Raw genomic sequence first — 19618 nt, 5'->3', positions numbered from 1 at the left:
GATGATCAGAAGGCTGGAGCACCTTCCCTACGAGGACAAGCTGAGAGAGTTGGCCCCCTTTCAGCCTGGAGAAGAGAAGGCTCAGAGACCTTATAGAGACCTTCCAGTACCTGAAGGGGCTACAAGAAGGCTGTGGATGGGCTGTTCTCATTGGGATTATGGCAAATGTCTTTAAATTGGAAGGGAGAAGATTTAGATTAGACATTAGGAAGAAATTCTTGCGGATGACAGTGGTGAGACTGGCCCAGGTTGCCCAGGGAAGCTGTGGCTGCCTCAACCCTGGTGGGGTTCAAGGCCAGGTTGGATGAGGCCTTGGGCAGCCTGGACTGGTGGGAGGTGTCCCTGCCCATGGCGGGGGGGTGGAACTGGATGGGCTTTAAGGTCTCTTCCAACTCACACCATTCCACAATTCTATGATTGGCTGGTGACCAAACAACTATGCATGGGGCACAGAGTCCCGCTAAAAGGATGGTGGCCAAGAGGGACTAAACCTGTGTGTTACACAAAGCCACTGGCACCTGCTGTGTAGCGAGGACCTTGTGGTCCTCAGTGTCCCACTCGCCCCAGCAGTGCCAAGGAGGCGGTGCCCACCACCCGCCTAAGATACCGCTGCTTTACGTGCAGGCACCTGTTCTGCAGCCGCTCTGGAACACCAATTCTCTCCCCACACTGATTAATTAATGAGTCATTTAATAATGGAATCATCCTTGTGGTAGCCCAGCGCTGCAAATGTGGGCAGAGAGAGCTGGATGCAGGTCCCCAGCCCCAAGCAGTCCAGAAGTAAAGCTGTTGGGTGTTGGGAGTGCTGCCACCTTGCCTGGTTTGGATCTTTTTAAGGAAAATAAAAGGCTCTACTTCCTAGCAGAGACTCAAGGATCACTTCCACCTTCCTGGTACAAAACCGTTAATGGCCAAGTATGTAGAGAAACACAGGAAAGCACAGCGTCACGTTGCATGCAGAGCTCCCAAATGCTTTGCAGAACTGCGTCCATCCCCTTGTTTTATCCCAAATGGGGTACTGAGGCACAGAGAGGTGAATAACAAAAAATGAAACAACTGTCTCACCCCAATCCATGTGGCAAATTAAGCAGAGAGAACGCTGGCACCACTGCTTCCTGAGGGGAAGGGGAGACACACACACACAGCCACTGTGACTGTGTCTTGGTGTAAAAAAGCAGCCTGAAGTGTTGAGGGAAGAACAGAGACAGGATGGATAAACGGGCATGGGAAAGGAGATACATGGAGTCCTGGCTTCCCTGCAGCAGTGCCATGCCTTAGCATCATGACGCAGGCAGTGCCAGTCCCACATATGAGGGCAGGGAGATGCTTCCAACAGCCACTCCCTCTCCTGCAGCAGTGCTGGCTTTTGGTCACTGTTTTTTCCAGGCAGCACAAACGAGACACAATTCCTGGTCTGAGCCATGGCAGTTTCCCAGTGAAGCTCTCCCCTGGAGCACACACACAACGCTTGTGAAAGCGTAGCGCATGATGGAACCGCTCTGAGGAGCACACAGAGGACAACAAGTACCCTTGTTGGGCTTGGCCGAGGGGCACAGGGACAAACCACTTGGAATAACTGCTCCAGGAGAGACCCAGCAGGCTCCACCGATGACCTTAACAGAGGAATGTAGGGCAACGCCTGCTCCTCAGCATGCTAGGCTTCTTCAAGAGCCTTGGTTTGGAACAGCGGACACCTTCCTCCACACACTCACTGGAGTTTTAGGTCAGCAAACACAGCCAGGTCTGTGCTAGTATTTGCAGCTTATCTGGTTTCCAAGGTCACCAAGCCCTGGACAAACATTAACTCTGTCATCACCAGCACACTCAGGAGAACAGCAGCCAAATGATCATCTTGAGGGAAGCTTGGGAAGATCAGCAAAGACTAAAAAAGTCAATGATAGAAAGCAGGAGCATCTTGAGCCCTCTGAAAACTCATCTTCTTCAATCTGAATTCTTTGGTGTAGTAGCCAGTCTGCCTTGGCTGAGCAGCCAGCACTCCTTGGCCTCTCTGCAGCAATAATAATGTACTTGCAGCTTTGTTACTGTGAGTTTTGTTTAGTGTCCTGTGAGGTAAGTGTGCGTATTTTCATGGTGCTGCAGCTCTGCTGTCCTCTCTGCTCTGCCCTGGCCTCCAGGGCCTGTGAGCCTCCACCCATCACAGGAAGGCAGAGGGGTGAGTGGAGGAATGAGGACAGGGATGTCCACAGGTGGTCTGAGTGCTCTGACTATGAAGAGCAGGCAGGGAAAGGCTCAGCAGTGTGATGGCAGCCACTGAAAGAGGAACCAGTCCCAGAGGTGGGAGAGAAAAAAGCCAAGGGGCCTCAGTGCCAGCTGCAGGGATGTCAGAGGCTGGTAGGACAGCACTAGGAGCCACAAGGGCATCTGCCAGCACAACTACAGTCAGACAGCAAGCTCTCAATCAGGTTGCAATAAAACCTAGTTGTGCTCCAGTCCTGAGATTTAGCAACAAGTTACCTAGACTAGCCTAACCTTAAATGAACATTCACTGCATGGCTGCTGCCTCCATCTCCTTCCTCCTCTCCACACCGATGTGCCCTCCCCCACCAGCGTGGTCCCCCCAGCAGACAGATCCATACAGACACCAAGGAGTCACAGTGTACAGCAAATCACCTGTTTTTAAGGGTGGGACTGCTTAAGCCCATCTAACTGTGTGCTGATGCATTCCTGCCTGCTCCAGATTTCCCTTCTTTGTGCTGCTACCTCTCACCTTGCACCAGCACTGGTGTGCGTGAGCCCAGGCAGTAGGGCAGCCCAGGGAGTCACACTAGCCTCAATCCAGTCCCTGATTGTTGGGGGCGAAATTAAGCAGGACAGGCTCACAGGGCAGGGGAGATGCAAGGCTTAGGTGGGAAAGCACAGCTAGCAGGTCAGGAGGCCTGGCAATGGAAACCCAAAATTACAGCAGTTTAAGCCTCCATGGAATTGCACCCTGACACCTAAGCAAGCACCTTCCACAGGTAAAATACAAAACTAAACCTCAAAAACAATTTTCTACAGCCGCTGGGCACTTGGGCATAATAGCAAGGATTGAAATGGTGACAGAGGTGATGAGATACTTTCCCCAGGGCTTGCCAGCACAGAGGAGGAGAGTAAGAGCCTTGGAGTTCTGCTAATAGTCAGCATTGAGGAACTCAAACAGGGGCAGTCATGGTGCATGAGATAAAATTGGATCAGAACAAAAATCAACACAGGAATCCCGGGCAAGCAGTCCTCATCTCTCTCTCTCTCCAGAATGGAAAGAAATTAAAGGTTTCATAGCACCAAGTAATGCCACATAGTGGTTCAGGGCAGTAAGGAATCCCAGCTCCCATCAAAACTGCAGGGGGAATGTAGCTGGGATGTAGCTAGGCACCATGGTCACTGCCCTCTACCTCTGCCCATGAAGAAATAAATACGACATCTCCCTGCTGCGAGCAGTCAAGGGCAGGTTTGGGGTAGCTTCCTTGCAAGACCAAGACAAGCACCAAGTATGGGATCACAAATGTCTTCAGCTCAGTGCCTGGGGACCCTTCCAAGTGACATAACCCCACCACAAACACAGACATTAGTGGGTTAAGTCACCTCCCAGAAGATTTGTTGCCCGCTCGGGACTTTCAAGCAGCTGTTTCTACACACTGGAGCTCACACCAAGGCTGCTCTTGCAGCTACGACAGCCACTCCAGACCTCCTTTCTGCCTGATCAGATCCAGTAAGGCAATAAGTTAATATTCTGTCACTAAATCCCGCTGCAAGTCAACTATTTACTCTCAGGAAGAAATCAGGAGCCCTGGCAGCTACAGCCCAGCCCAAGGGGATACAGACAGGCCAAGCCCCTGAGTGGAGAGTTTCTGGGTCACAGACACAGAACTCCCTGCTACCACTGCCCCGAAAAGCTAAGCCTGCTTCAGCCTGTACAAGGCAGCCTAGAGCCCTCCCTGCTACCCTTCCAGGGATGAGGAAGACCAGGAAAATGGGACCGAGTGTAGAACAGGAGAGGCCTCACTACAAGGCAACCAACCGACTTCACAGAGCAGCAGCTGTCACCAAGACCCCAGGAACGACTTGTATGTGTAACCATGTGCACTTTGATTCCAGCATGGAAACTGGGTATGTGAAGAAAAGTGGTGGCTGCAGAACCTTCCCTCTCCTCTTCCCTTCCTCTCCAAGCCCCTTCCCATCAGTCAATGTCTCTGCTATTCAAGGTGACACCTTGCTGGCTACTGAAGCCAACCAGCCACACAGTGGGAACAGTTGTCAGGGAAGTAGCAGCAAGACCTCCGGCTGGTGTTTCTCCAGAGCAGCGCTTCAGGACTCTTACTTCTTGGGATCTGGCAGCAGAATCCTGCTGCCAACAAACGCCCCACAAGAGCTCTGACATCCACCACTGAGAAACACCACCACAATGAGCAGGAAACAGTTGGCTCCGGTCCCTTTGTGCAGCGCTGAGGCAGGGAGCTGGGGACAATCCCTGACTGCTGACGGCAGGCACTCGTTGCTGGTGGTTAGTGTATCCCTCCCAGCCCCAGGGAGGCAACCACAGCCTCAGCCGACGAGCAGGTCAGGCTTCCCACATCTCTGATGCTACCTGAGCTGGAGCTGGCTGAACCAGGTGCTGACAGCACAGTCCACACGCATCACCAGGGAGATCCCCAGCAGAAGGCAGATGCTGCTCACCACAAAGCCCAGCGACTCAAACAGGAACCTGCAGGCACAACAGAAGGATGTAAGGACACCACAGCCAGCACACCTGCAAGGGCAGGCTGCTGCCCTCACTCCCAGCAGAAGGACTTTCCGGGTAGTGTGAGGCTGGTAGCAGCCCCAATCCTAAAAACCAAATTGCATTCACTCCCCAGCAGCTGCGGCCTGCAACCTGGAAGCCAAGCGCATCTCTGCGTTAGAAGCTGTTCAGGACAGCACCCAGGTGGAATTCTGAATCCCTCTGAAGTGACACGGCCTGATGGACAGGCCTGAAATGACATGGATGACCCATGGATGATTCATATTGCATCGCTGTGTGCATTGCTCCATCTGCAACCTTCCACATCACTATGATCAAGGGTTGTGCTGTGCTATTGCTAACGTATAAGAGTGTGAGTGAGTAGTGTTTCATTATCAGTAGAATTGTGCTGAGTGAGAGAGAGAGGAGCTGGATAGGAATGTTGTGTTTCTACAGCCCCTTAGCTTAAAGAATATCCAGCTGCTTCTTCCTATCCCCTCCTGGGACCTTGGCCATGTTCTGGGGGCGAGGCAGGCAGTAAAAAGCTGGGGCCAGATTCTGCTTTTTGGGGTGATCTGATTTGTTTGTTCGATGGTATAAAGGCTAAGACCCTCACAGCAAGGGTGGAGAGACCTCAGTCATAGGTGGACACACTGCATGATTTCCCAACTACCTCTCCAAATCCAGGCTGCAAAAAAAGGAAAGGCCACCCCCAACAACCATGGATCTGGAAGATGTTGCAGCGATTAGCAATGTTATTTCTCTTAATCACTCTACTTATTCTCTTTCTTTAATGATTAGACACATCACCTTTACAAGCTGCTACTATTAACTTCTGATCATTCACTACTAATCATTTGTCTTCTTTTCTCATTGTAATAACTTGAGTATAAACTTGATTTCACAGAGTTTGGGCCTTTATGATGATTTTCTTTCAACAGGCTCCTGAGTATTACAGAATTTGGGACTCTTATGATGGTATATGTTTCTAAGAGTTCCGTGATTTCACAGAGTATTTGAGAGTTTGGGTTTTTTATAACAATTATGCTAAAAGCCCCCTTGTGGTAAAACACCCTCTAAAGACGACACCACACTTCTAGCCCAAAGGTCTGCTTGTTCACCATTTCTGGCAATTCCTGCCTTTGGCTCTCCACCCTGAATATTCTTAGCTTCCAGGTGGCCTCCACGTGTCCTTGGAAATCAAAATTAGGAGAAATTTCTAGGCTCTAGCTCAAGCCCAGCTTCGGAACTTGAAGCAGGAATTAGTTAAGGACAGTCCTAAAGCCTCTGGTAGGTAAGAAGTCAGAAGATATATTAGTCTCTTCCAACATCATCACCTATGAACTCCAGTCAAGATGTCAGGAATATGAGCCCTAACCCAGCATTAGAGCAACTCCTAGGACTTACTTTGGGGCAAAGACTTTCCAGACCATGAGATGCCTCCTGAGGATCATAGCTGCACACACACAGGCCAGAAGCTGTGGGGGAGATCAGGAAAAACAAGTTACAAGTGGTTCTGGAGATACAGGGTACTAGGTTTACATCTGAAGGTGGTACTAAACTGCACACACCCGAAAGGCTGGTGCAGTGCACACCATAAATAAGCACCCCAAATAAGATTCCCTTCCATCGTGTCCCTGTGTCAACAGCCTGGGGCACATGCAGGCCCTCCAAGAAAAGGGCCAGGCTGGGGCAACACGGGGTAGAGCTCATGTTGTGGCTATCCTGACCTGGCATTCCAAGGAGAGGGGCACTTCCACTCCCCTGCTGCAGAGCGTCCCTGCTCCCTTGCACAGTCTCTGGTCCGACCACACAAGAAAATGATTCAAAGCCTAAACTCCACAAATCTATTTGCTTTTTTTCACAGTGTTAAAATTCCTGGTGTTTAGCTCCCCTTCTCAACACAGCAGATGGAAACCAGAGCTGATATAGAAAGGACAGGCATGTCTGGGAAGAGGGCTAGCAGGATTACAATCCTGTAGTTCTTGAACAGATGCCACTCTGGGCAGAAGGGTATGAAAAGCCACCTAATACAAGTTGTGGCTTCCATGCTGGAGCCCTTCCCAAAGCACAGAGCAAATGGCATGGCTCATAGAATGGTCTGGGTTGGAAGGAACCTTAAAGATCATCTTCTTCCAACCCCGCTGCCAGAGGCAAGGACACCTCCCACCAGACCAGGCTGCCATCCAAACCAGCCTTGAACACCTCCAAGGATGGGGCATCCATAGCTTCCCTGGGCAACCTGTGCAGCTGCCTCAGCACTGCCATTGTGAAGTGGACCTGTGCAGCTGCTCTTCCACCTGCAACCACCCCTGGGCCCACCTGGGCCCTCTCTGACCCCTTTCTCTCATTAGGGTGACTCATGGACCCATGGTTCCACAGCAACCCATTTTCCTCTGGAACTGCCTTCTCCACAGTCACCCTGCTTCTGTCCACACCTGTGTCCCAAGGACAAAGAGGTACTTCAGTCCCAGCTGCAGCAGAGCAGTGGAGAACTTCTCTGGGGACTCCCGCAGCCTCATCTCCATCATGTGCTCCTCCACCTCTTGCAGTTCCTCCCGGGGCTCTTTCTTGGGTTTCTTCCTCTGCAAGCCGGGCATCTCACACACAAAGGGCCAAAGCAGGAGCAGAGGGCAGCCAACTACCTCAAGGACAAAGACACATGAAATTACTGAAGCCCAGGAGGTGAGGAGCTGTCTAGGCTCTGCCATCATGCCCAGGACATCCAGGAAGCATAAACCCCAGCTCCAATTTGCTGGTCAGCCACAACAGCAGGGAGGCTGCAGGCCACGGGCAGCAATGTAGCCCCAGAAAGGGACAGCAAGGATGCTGCTGTTCAGCTGGTGCCAGAGCTTTCATTGCCTCGTGCTCACCCTGCAGGCCTCCAGAGAAGGCAAAGAGGTGAGCTGTGGCCACATGGGCTCGACAGCCCAGGTAGAACTTGATTTACCTGCAAAAAGGATATGGGAGGCAAAGGTGTTGGCGCCCACGAGGACAGCAGGCAGGAGATTCGTGCTGTGGTCAAGGTTAAAGCCCACAAAGGCTGCATTCCAGTGGATGGCTGGGAAGATGGGCTGGTGGCCTGTGGAATAGAAGAACTGGGAAGCAGCAAGGAGCCAGGAGATGACTGCATACCAGGGCACCGAAAAAGGCTCTGAAAGATAAAGAGATTAAAACAGCGGAAAACAGAGATCAGCATCGAGGAACAAGACAGCTCTACACCAAAAAAAGCTTATTGACTCCTCTTCCTTTCCCTTTCCACTCTCTCTCTTTTGAGACAGAAACCAGTCTGGCTCCCACCACAGACACAGCAAAGAGTCAAGTGTTCCTCTCCCACAAGCTGTCACTGAACTGTCAGCAGCAGTTGGGTTTGATGGCTGCTTGCACCCTGGGGAGAAGGGAAGTGTGTAGACCCTCCTTCCCTGACACAAGAGACTCCTTCTCCTCCCACGCTGCAAACCTCTCCCTTCTGTTGAAAGATTTAAGCAGCTCTAAAAAAGCTGGGAGGATCCTCTGAGGATCAACGCACCACCATTCCCCAAGACCTGGACCCTGTCGCTCCCACTGGAAATAAGACAAGGTCACTGCAGACAAGGCCCAGGTCACACAGACGGAAGATGCTCTGCTGAGCTCTGACTCACCAGCATCACCAGCAAGGCCTCTGGCACACGTGTGGATGTGCAGCAGCACGAAGGCCTCCAGGAACAGGAGCAGGAAGGCGAGACTCATCCGCTCACTGTGCAGAAGCATCAAGAAGAAGCCCAGCAGGGTGAGCGCTATGACCAGGGCTGCAGAGTACACACTACCCAGCCCATACGCTGCAACGGTGGCTCTGCAGCTGTCCCGCTCCAGGCGGCTCTTCTGAGACTCCTGCATTCTCTTATAGATCTGAGGGATGACGTGGAGCAAGTCCACTTCAGAGGTGGGAACCCCCAGGTAGGGAGTGACGATGGATTCTGCCGACTCCCACGTGGTTTTTGCTAACACTGTCATGGGATTGCACAGCAGAAGCAGCAGCCCCACGGATGCCAGTCCATAGACAGCCCACGGAAAGGCAACAACTGCAACCTGCACCAGCTCCTGCAGTTTGCCGAGAGAGTCATCAGCACTGGAGGCAACAGCCCAGTAGCAGGCGATGCAGAGGACAACCAGTGGGAAACCCCAGCGCACAAAGAGCACAAGGGGGTCCGAGCTGTTCAGGTTGCCATAGTGCCGCAACCACCTTCGCACCGCGTAGACCAGACCAGCCAGTAAGGCCACACACAGGAGGTAGAAGAGGTTCTTGGCCCGTGTGTTTCTCAGGCTGGCAAGCGGGGAGAGGAAAAGAGAGGGCCGGCACTGAGGGATTTCTTCACGGCACTGGTGGAAGAAACTGGAAAGGCGGACACAGACCAAGAGCGCAGCCACGAAGCATAGCAGGTACCAGATCTCTCTCCGGTAAGAAAAGCCAAGGAGCTGCTGCTTGGGGCCTTCTGACGCAGTCAGGTGACCATCCCAGTGGAGCTTCCCTACTAGCAACATCACCAGCGAGGCCAGCAGGAATGGGGCCACCCGGGCCTCAGCCACCACAAAGCTATCAGAGAACATAGCTCCACAGCGGAAGAGGAGAATGCCCATGGGGAAGGCCAGCCCCAGCCACTCTCGTATTCTCTGCCTCAGGCCAACACTGGCCAAAGGTGGCTGACTGCCTGCCAAACGGGCTTGCTTGGGATGCTGGCCCCACCAGTGCCAGAAAAAAACCAGCTGAGAAGCCGCAGCTGCCCATGAGGACACCAGGAGAAGATCCGGCCCCTCCTGGGTAAACACACGGGCCAGTACAAGTAGAACAGCCACCACCAACCCCCAAAGCAGTGGGTACAGGAGGCAGACACGATAGAAGGAGTCCGATTCCACATAACAGAGCAAGCAGGAAGTGGCGATGAGGGTGCAGCCCCCCACCATACGCAGGGGACGGAAGCGGGCCCAAGACTGGGTGCACACAGCCCGTGCTTCCCGCAGGTAGAGCTGGAAGCGACTGATGAGGCTTCCCAACCAGGACTCCAGCTCCGGAGGCACCAGAGTCTTTCCCTGCACCTGGGCCAAGAACTGAGTGTGCTCCTCCATGGTGCTGGAGAGCAGCTCCTGCAGGCGCTGGAGCTGCTCTGCTGGCAGGTCCTGAGCCACCAGTGAGTAGGAGTGCAGGAAGCGGTCCACCTGTGGGAGAAGGGACACAGGGTCAGACAGCAGCACTAGGACTACTGAGACTAGGATTCACTGCAATCTTCCTCGCTCAGCCCCTTCAGAATGGAAATAGCCCCAGTCTGCCAACCCCTGCCAGGACAGACCTGTCCCCACCCACACCACCCAGGGCGGGTCACACAATTTCGGCATGCAACTGGCAGGAAACACAACCCTTTTGCCAAAGTGACATCCCTCTCAGGTGACACTTCCACTGCGACAGCCACACGGACTCCTCTCAGTTCTCCATCGCCGCACCTCTGGCAAAGCTGTGCATCACTAAAGAGCTTTTATGAAGAGTCTTCGGTAGTAATAAGGAAAAAAAAAAATAAGTTCCACCAGAACTTTGAGACGTGGCTAGGTATTAATCTGCACCTGATGTTGACTTTTATTTGTCTGAGGACAGACATCAAATTAATGAGCTTATAGTGGAGCAAATCAAACCGCTTCTTCAGTACAGGCACGTTAATCCATTTATCAGGCTAAGAACAACTCATTCTGCTTCCTACTTCAAGAGAACAAGAACAGAGACACCTATGATCCCAAAGTCATAAAAAAAGTCTTACAAGGGCTTTACCCAAGCAGGCACTGTACTAACACCCACATGCTCAGCAGCGTAGACCTGCTCAAGCCCAATATCTTCACACACCTTCCAGTTGCCTCAGACCACAGACCACCTCTACCCATGAATGGCAAACACACACATCAGTGCTCCCACAGGTCAGCAATACCTCCTTGGTATGCAATACCTTCTTCCAAACCAATGTGATCAAGACAGAAACCTCCTCAGGCAGATAAATGCAAATACTTAGGCAGGACTGTGTAACGCTGATTTCTAACAGATGATGATTGATATTCTCAGTGATTAATGGACAGTAACATAACGCTGCCATCTTTGAAGGACAAAGCACTCTGCTGCTCTATAAATACACAGCAGGGAGCCTGAACACGTCTGCCTTCCCCTCAGCAAGGCTATCCTCTCCAGCTGCTCTCTGACTTGCACTACTGGTGTCCAACTGGCACATTGCAGGTTGCTTCCAGGCAGCTGGGCCCAAAACAGGACCTGCTCTGGTTTGCCTCCCTTGAGAGCCCCGGGGGTACATCAGGGAGCTGGCTGGGGGGGGCTAAAGGAGTTATTCCTGTGTTCCCAGCAACCCAGGCATCCCTAAAAGGCACACCGGCACTTAGCTAGGACACAAGCCTTGTAAAACATGGTAAATCTGGTTCTGTAGCACACCAGGCATCATAGCAGATGGCCCTGATGTCCTCCGTAGAGGCTCTGGCTTGCCCTGGTACACAGCCTGCTCCATTGCCTGGGCCTCTTTAATGCCTGGTACAGTCACTTCCATTCTAATTTTGTCACTCAGCTGCTAGCATTCTGCATTTCCTTGGGCTTGGTGTAAATGGTTATTTCTGTGTTCCACATTACTGTCGCCCTGTTACATGGCTGTTTCTTTTACTTAGTCTTTTGTCACTGCTTTCTTTCTGCCACTGATCTAGAACAGCTTTTTAGTAAGCACTGTTTCTCCTCCAAAACTGAAGCAGCATCTAAGCATCCACTTGTACTCCTGGAACACCACTACCAAAACCTGTCCCCAGTCATCTTCAGCCTTGAGGAACCAGCCTCTCCAGTAACAAAATCCATTTCCGATCATCTGGGACCAATCTTACTCCTGAAGGGACCGCCACTTTCAACGCTGCTCTTTCCCACACCACAGCACTCACTACGAAGTGCTAAACAGGGATCTCTGATTGCTCTTTCGGGGAAATGGTGCCACCTTTTACTGCAAGAAGATAACCCTCCACAACAAGTTCCCCACAAAGATAAGTGCTCTGAGGACACGCTGAGAGAGTTGGGGCTCTTCAGCCTGGAGAAGAGAAGGCTCCAGGGAGACCTCAGAGCAGCTTCCAGTACCTGAAGCGGCTACAGGAAAGCTGGGGAGGGGCTTTATACAAGGGCATGGAGGGACAGGAGAAGGGGAAAAGGCTTTTGATTGGAAGGGGAAAGATTTAGATTCGACATCAGGAAGAAATTCTTCCCCATGAGGGTGGTGAGGCACCAGCACAAGTTCCACAGGGAAGCTGTGGATGTCCCATCCCTGGAGGGGTTCAAAGCCAGGCTGGATGGGGCCATGAGCAGCCTGGTCTGGTGGGAGGCGTCCCTGCCCATGGCAAAGGGGTGGAACTGGATGGGCTTTAGGGTGCTTTCCAACCCAAACCATTCTATGATTTCACAACACCAGGTCACCACCCCACATCTACCAAACAGGGGAGGCATGTGGTTAAAAAGCCATTCCTTCTCCTCTACAGCTCAACGTAGAGGCCTCCGTAGGCCATACCTGTTTGGCGTTGATATGATAGACCGAGAGCTGCTGCAAAGCTGCAGACACAGCGCTGCCATCCCCGGAGAAGAGCTCAGGCATCACCTCCCCGATGCTACTGTAGGGGATGGGCACACCCAACAACAGGGCCAAAGTTGGCACCAGGTTCACCTGTGGAATGGCCTCAGGCTCCTGGAGAGACAAGGGAGGAATTGAAAATTTGGGAAGAACACGGGAACGTTGCTTTTCATTCAGGCTAGAGGATAGTGGGGAAGGCATCCCTGTTTAGAGGAGAACCTGTGGAAGCAGGAGGGGGAAAAAACACAGGGGAAGGCAGAGGGAGAGCTCAGTTCTCCCTTAGCACCCTGAGGAGGAGAGGATGCCTGCTGGGAGCTGCCAGTCCTCGGGTCTCTCTGGCTGTCTCACACAGCCCCACTCACACAGCCCTCACAGTCAGAGGTGCCCGGACACGGGTCTCAGACGCTTCAGTTAACTGCATCCTGGGTCAGCCTTTCCATTCTGCTCTTGGGAGAGGTGACAGACTCCCTATCCCTCTTAATCTAAACACTCCAAATCAAACCACTATTCCCTGTAACACTAGGATACAGTTTTCACCCCAGCTGCCAGCTCAGGCAGCAAGTGGCAGCTAAGGATCACCTTCTCCTCACCTCTGGAGGGTCTGTGCCAAAGAGGGATGTTTTGCTGTACACAAACAGAGCTGCATTCACTTCCTTCTCGCTGTCACCGCCATGGTCTCCTGTTTCTGTCATGCCGTGATCTCCAGCCACCAGAAGAAGAGTGTCATTCCCCAGATGATCCACTAAGGACCTGTCACCGGGATAAGGAAGGTCAACCCCTACCGGGACAGGGTTCCCAGGTAGCCCAGGTGGGAAAGGACACATCCCCACCAAGCCTGCCAGCACCACAGAATTGAAGCATACAACAGGATCTGAGCAAAACCAAGCGCTGATGCAAAGCTGTAACAACTGAGCCAGGGACCAGGGGATCAGATGCTTGGAAACTGAACTGAAAATTCAGTGCCCTGAGACAGAGTGGACTGATTTTTCTCAGATCCCAAGTGAGCTATGGCTGTTCCTCAGGGATCTTGACACAATGCAATTCAGAAGAAAGGTTCCCAACAGGAAGAAATTTTAGGCTCCTTCTATTTGGGTGTTGCAGGTTGTATCATGTTGCATGAGAAATTCCTGACTTCCAAGGAAATAAAAAGGGATTTGCTCCTTAAAAGTTGCAGTGTGACAGAATATACACTGCATTCGCAGATGCAGCCGGGCATGCTATCCACTTCATCCAGCAGCAACAATTAAAGCAATCCTAAGAGTCAAAAGACGCAGCATTTTAGGCTAAGGCATGGATGCATGATCAGGACTTCAGGATCCCATTCTGCCCTCTGACCCAAAGGCCCAACTTGGGGGCCTGTGCAGCAAATGCAGCATGCCCTAGACAGGGTTCTCCAAATGCTTCTCAAACATCAGCCAAACCTCCGTGTGACAATCTCCTCAGTGTTATAGATGGGAAGAGTGAGGTTCAGCTGTACTCCAGCTGCATCATCATCTTGTTGAGCGCCACAGCTCCAAGACCCAGGCACCCTTATTGTTGAAACAAAATCTCCCCTGGATATGCGTCCACACAAATGAGACCAACCCATACCCAAGGTCCAGCAGCTCCTAGCCAAAGCCATTCCCCCTATCAAGAGGCACAGTAAGTACTGCCTATTGCTTTCTGCATCTGTAAACGCCTTGGGAAGACCCCACCAGCCTGGCTGGAGAAAAGGCCAGCTGGCAACCCTCCACCGCTGCAGTACTCACTTGAGCATCTCATTCATCTGGGTCAGCTTCTTAGCCATTTCAGGATGGTCAGGTCCATGTTTGTGCCCACAGTGGTCCACGCCGAGGAAGTGAGCAATCAGCATGTCCCATTCACCACTGTCCACTGCGGAACAAGAGCAGCCTCATCACGCACCAGCGTGGGACTCAGGCATGGGCACTACGCATGGATCCTCCTGCCAGAGCTTTCTGGCCGCTTCTGGAAGCAGCCATTTCTTCCCCTCCTGCTATCATCCCTCCCAACCCTCATGCAGATTAATGTGGGTTTTAACACAGGCACACTCTTGGTCTGTGGGTACCTGGGTGCAATGCCAGAGCGCTCAATACCTGGCAAGTGCCCCAGTACCCATAGTTTTCCTCCAGCACTCCTCAGGCAAGGAGTAGCCCAATGTCACCCAAGTCATCTTTAAATACCCTTACCTCAAATTACCCATAAACAGAGCTAAAGCACAGGGATGCTCAGGAAGAGAATACAGAACTCCAGCCCTTTCCTGAAGATATTCCACATCAGATGCATCGAAGTGTCCCCCTGCTTCCAATCCAGGACATGGGCACTGCGTGTGGATGCTGTCCCTAGCTAGAGAGTTACCTTGGCCCCTCTCCTCTGCTTCAGGGTCTCAACACATGAAAACCAACATATTTGGAGTTAAATGATGAACTGCAGCATTCTCACAAGGCACAAGAAAGTCCCTGTGAAAGGCCACTGTGCCCTTGATTTACTTACATACTTAGAGCAAAGAGCTTTCTCCTTGGTCCTAGGACCTCAGGGAGGAGTCTGAAATCACCAGAAATTCACAAATCCATTTAATTCTTCACCTTCTTCCCTAGACCAGCAGACACCGTTACCCCGCTGAGAGCAGCACTGCGCCCCAGCCTCCTGGCTGTGCTGCTGGGCATTTCCTAGAGCATCACGTGCCTGCTCCACATGTCAAAGTTACACTGCTCCTCCTGCTCCATCCTGTCAGTGTATTTCCAGGGCAGATGCGGAAGTCTAACCTTGACCCATCAAGCTGTGCTCTTTTTTTTTTTTTTTTAACAGAAAAAAGGGCCCTAAAACCTGGCTTAGCTGTGGAAATCCATTAAGAGCACGGTAATTCCAGGGTACCAGGGTGTGACTGTCCAGTGACACCCCGTAACAGGAAGAACTTCTCAGTTCTACCCCAAACCTGCAGGAGGATGTAAAGGGCTCCCCAGTGCCTGGGGGAAGAGCTACTTACCAGTTGGATAGAGATGCTGCAGGATCCCATCATCCACAGTGTGAAGATCCTTCACGTTAAAAGAAGGGAAGAAATACGAGCGGAAAAACTTGTTTGGGAAGAGCCCTTCCCAAGTGTCGTCACCCATGAAGACCACTCTCCTTCCTGAGGCCGCAAGAAAGGGTTTAATGAGATCAGGGAGCCCATCTGCGTCATGCTGTTATCCACACTAGTGCAAAGAGCCTAGGCAGATCCAGGTCAGGGCCTGGAGCACTGGATCCTCTCCAATCCACGCTCAAAAGTGACCTAAAATTAAAACGACTACCTGGCTGTACATGAGTTTGGATATGAGGAGTGTTCAGTCCTGTTCCCAAGCCTAGAAGTGTCCTCCACACCAAATCCACCTGCACAACCTCAGGGCTTAGCACTCCTTCTGCAGAAGACTCATGGGCTGAACACGTCAGAAAGCAGTCAGGTACACACTCACACACTCCAGCACACTGGAAGATGCAGCACCAAGCTGAAAACCCTCACTGAAAGACTGTGATCCCGCTGTTGGAAACAAGGACATAGTGGCTCCTGACAGGCATCGAGTAGAAGCTGGGAGTCCTGACCTCCAGCTTTAAACAGAACCGTGGAGGGGTTTCATAGGCAGGAAAGAGCAGGCAAGAAAAGAAAGAAGCAGCACTGATGCTTCCCACTGCCCTTGCACCGATTGCCCTGCCTGCCACCAGCCAGCCCTCTGTGTTTCTGCAGTGTCTCTCCAGCCTGCGAGTGGGAATTGTTTCCTCTGACCCTGCTGTTCTGGTGCTGGATCTACCAGTGTTTTTAACTTTGGATAAGAGAGTTGGGGTTGTTCAGCCTGGAGAACAGAAGGATCCAGAGATATCTTAGAGCAGCTTCCAGTACTGAAAGGGGCTACAGGAAAGCTGGGGAGGGACTCTTGAACAGGGATTGGACAAGGGAGAACAGTTTCAAGCTGAAAGAGGGGAGACTTAGTTAAATCTTAGGAGGAAACGTTCTCCTGTGAGGGTAGTCAGGCACTGGCACAGTCTGCCATGGATGCCCCATCCCTGGTGTTCAAAGTCAGGTTGGATGGGGCTTTGAGGAACCTGATCGAGTGGGAGGTGTCCCTGCCCATGGCAGGGCAGTTGGAACTGGATGGGTTTTAAAGTCCCTTCCAACCCAAACCATTCCATGATTCTACGAGTTAATGCGTTTGCCCACGCCACTGGGAGCGAACAAACCAGCACGTTGCCTTGCCACAGGCATGGGTATTTTGCTGCTCTGAGCCCTGGAAGGAAACCTTTCTGGCTTTCACAAGACTGCATCCTACCCCTTTCACTCCATTCCACCATCCCACCCTAACAAGCCTTTACAGCTGCACTAAGCTCATCCACCAGCACCAAACGACACACATCATGAGGTCACAGCCTAACGGACACAGGTAGTGGCCAGGCAGACTTGCTGCCTGCATAACAGTTTCACAGCACCTGCACCTGGCACCAGCAAATCCCTCGACCTGCGTTTCACCTGAATGCAAATACAACAGGACGGACTGCCCTTGGCTTCGTACAGCCGTTTCTGCTGGTGACCTTGTGACAGTCACGAGCAGTACTGCTCCTTTCACCTGCTTTCTCACCATCTGAGGATAACAAAGGTAACGAAACCATGGTCCTAGCTAATTATTATTCCCAGTACAAGACAAAAAAACCCTGCCCGCATGACAGCTCTGCTCAAGGTAACTGTCCTCTGAGTAGTGCAAAAGAATCAGCTGACAAGGTGACATCTTTAAGCAGTTCCCTTCCCTGGGAGAGATGGATAAAGGCCCCACGTGAGTGTTGACCAGTGTTTTGCAAGTTACCTGTCCCAGTGGGACACTGCCCTCACCCACCTACCGTTCTGCACCAGCTGTGCCAGCAGGTTGTCCTCCTGGATCGCATAGGTGGCAAAGTTGCTGCCCACATCAATGAATGTGGGCAGTGAGCCGGTGGTAAGGCCCTTGATGCGCTGCATGGTAGCGGTGGGGGGATCGGCTCTGAAGCGGTAGAGACGGGCATGGCGGGGCTCAGAGGTTGCGAGGTGGTGCAGGAAACTCAGCTTGTTTTCGTAGGGCAGCGGGCTGGCCTTGGCTGGGTTAAAGCGGGCAAACTCGAAATGGAGAGCATCAATGATGACAAGCACGGCTTTGGAGAAACGCTGGGGTGCCCAACAGGAGCCTGGTGGAAGGCTCTGCCTCTCCCAGGGTGGTGGTACAAGAGGGTCTGAGCAGGAGCTGCTGCTGGTAAGCTCGATCCGGGTGAGCAGGAAGCCGCTCATGAAGAGCCCGATACCAGCAAAAAACAGAAAGCAGACCCAGGCGAGGAAGAGCAGCACTGGCCACCGCTGCATCCTAGCAGGAAGCACAGGCAGACTCAGCCTCCGGAGCCCAGCCAGCACCCATTTGTGGCCATTGCCCTGTGCCCCAGCTCCCCTCACACCCACATTCACCCCTGCACTGCCCAGACTCGACTGCCCACTCCACCCTCTGCCCTGGTAACTGCCCTGCATGCTGCACCTCCTGGTACCCTGCCACGTTCCCTCTGACTTCCCAGCTCTGCTCCAGGGCCCTCCTCCCACATCCCTGCTTCCCTGCCTGCTCCTACCAGCCAGTCGGCTCCACTCCCAGCCCCTGCCCTTAGCCTCTTGCCCCCCGGTCCCTCACCCCTCAAAATCCCTCCCTGCCTGATCTCCCAGCACCCCTTGCCCCCCACACTTCAACTCACACATCCCAGGCTCTCCAACACCTTGACTCTCCACTCCCCCTTACTTGCTCTCCCCAGCAGCCCTTGCCACCTCCCATCCCCCTGCCAGCCCCCGCTGCCTGCTGCCCCCAAGCCTTCAGCAGCCCCCCAGCCACATCTAACTGCCCTCCCAATTCTTGGCTCTCCCCACCCATATGTCCTCCATGGCACCCCTTGCTACCTCTCACACTCTTGCTGCCCTCCACCCTGCTCCCTCCCCAAGGTCTTTGTCCTCCCCCAACCCCTCAGCTCCCCCAAGCCTTGCCTTCTTCCCCCAAATCTCGCCTCCCCCCTTGCCACTCAGATCCCCTCACTCCCCTGCCCACCCCCAGCTGCCCCCAAACCCCTCACCCCTTCCTACCCTCCTCCCCCATTCCCCATATGCTCCTCAGTGCCCCCTCACCCCATGCACCCTCGGCTTCCCCGTCATCGTCGTCCCCTCCCCCATCTGCCCCCTAACCCCTCACTCCCTCCCCCCCAGCTGCCCCCAGTCCTTGCCACCTTTCACATCTCCACCTGCCCCCCTGTAGCCCCTTGTGCCCTCCCACCTGCCCCCCCCCCACCAGCCACTTGGCTCCCCTCACCCTCTCCTGCCTCCTTCAGCCTCCATCTGCCACCTAGCCCAGACCCGCAGCCCACCCGTGACCCCATGCACCCTCGGCTTCCTCGCCCCCCTCCACAGCCTCTCAGCCACCCCCTGCGGCTGCTCCCATCCCTCTGCCATCTCTAACAACCCCACCTGCCCTCCAGTAGCCCCTCACCCCCCACCTCGCAACCCCACCTTCCCCCAGTCCCCCCCCTACTCCTTGGCTTCCCCCATCTACCCCAAACCCCTCGTCCCCACTCACATCCACGTCTGCCCCCCATCCCCTTACCCGCACCTCATCGCCCGCCTCCCCCATCCCTCCCCAATCCCCTCACCCCCTCTCACATCCACGTCTGCCCCCCAACCCCTCCAGCCTTTGGCTCCCCCTCCCAACCTCCTAATCTGTCCTCCAACCCCTCGGTACCCCCCGGTCCCCTCAATCCGCTCGGTTCCCCTCCACCTGCCCTTCAACTCTCGCCCCCTCTCCAATCCACAGCTACAGCCCCCACCCCTCGCCCCCCCTCATGCCCTCGGTCCCCCCAATCCTCCTGGTCGCCCCCACCTGCCCTCTAGCCCTCTCCCCCCCCCACATCCACGTCTGCTCCCCCAACCCCTGGTTCCCCCCAACCTCCTAATCTGTCCCTCACCCCTCCCCTCCCCTCAGCCCCTTGGTTCCCCTCACCCGCCCCTCATCCCCTCAGTCCCCCCAATCCCCCCCACCTGCCCTCCACCCCTCGCCCCGTCTCACATCCACGCCTCCCCCACCTGCGGACCCGGAAGCGCCGCCGGACCCGGAAGCGCCGCCACAGAGCTCAGGGGCGGGAGCGGCGCTGGCGCCCCCTGGCGGCGCCCCCAGGCAGAGGCGGAGCGAGGGGAGGAGCGTGGGGAACTCGAGCGCCCACACAGGGATCCCCGGGAGAGGGGATCTCCCGGGAAAAGGGAGCTCCAGCTCTT

The 19618-nt window shown here is 53.7% G+C and overlaps 1 protein-coding gene across 4 annotated transcripts; it reads right to left on the bottom strand.

Annotated features, from left to right (window-relative positions):
* Nucleotides 1-673: 673 nt before the first annotated feature.
* PIGO (phosphatidylinositol glycan anchor biosynthesis class O) lies at nucleotides 674-19539 on the bottom strand. Of its 4 annotated transcripts, none has more exons than XM_054053416.1 (11): nucleotides 19430-19539; nucleotides 17194-17687; nucleotides 15317-15460; nucleotides 14082-14205; nucleotides 12924-13083; nucleotides 12274-12447; nucleotides 8359-9910; nucleotides 7668-7871; nucleotides 7156-7358; nucleotides 6125-6195; nucleotides 674-4702 (listed from the first exon to the last, which is right to left on the bottom strand). In XM_054053416.1, the coding sequence occupies exons 2-11, from the start codon at nucleotides 17684-17686 to the stop codon at nucleotides 4582-4584; spliced, it is 3246 nt and encodes a 1081-aa protein (XP_053909391.1). In that variant the 5' UTR covers nucleotide 17687; nucleotides 19430-19539; the 3' UTR covers nucleotides 674-4581. The 4 variants fall into 4 exon arrangements, with proteins under 4 accessions (XP_053909391.1, XP_053909390.1, XP_009556105.2 ...); XM_054053415.1 differs by having other exon boundaries at nucleotides 19413-19447; XM_009557810.2 differs by lacking the exon at nucleotides 19430-19539 and having other exon boundaries at nucleotides 17194-17888.
* Nucleotides 19540-19618: the final 79 nt, after the last annotated feature.

Source organism: Cuculus canorus, chromosome Z, assembly GCF_017976375.1.
Source record: "Cuculus canorus isolate bCucCan1 chromosome Z, bCucCan1.pri, whole genome shotgun sequence".
NCBI lineage: Eukaryota > Metazoa > Chordata > Aves > Cuculiformes > Cuculidae > Cuculus > Cuculus canorus.
This window is presented reverse-complemented; position numbering and strand designations above follow the sequence as displayed.

Coding starts and splice junctions, on each gene's coding strand:
- PIGO (XM_009557810.2), bottom strand. CDS start 17,845: ATGCAGGGCAGTTACCAGGGCAGAGGGTGGAGTGGGCAGTCGAGTCTG. Junction 13,084..14,081: donor CAGATGAATGAGATGCTCAA/GTGAGTACTGCA, acceptor TCCCGGTGACAG/GTCCTTAGTGGATCATCTGG. Junction 7,872..8,358: donor AGGCCTTGCTGGTGATGCTG/GTGAGTCAGAGC, acceptor TTTATCTTTCAG/AGCCTTTTTCGGTGCCCTGG.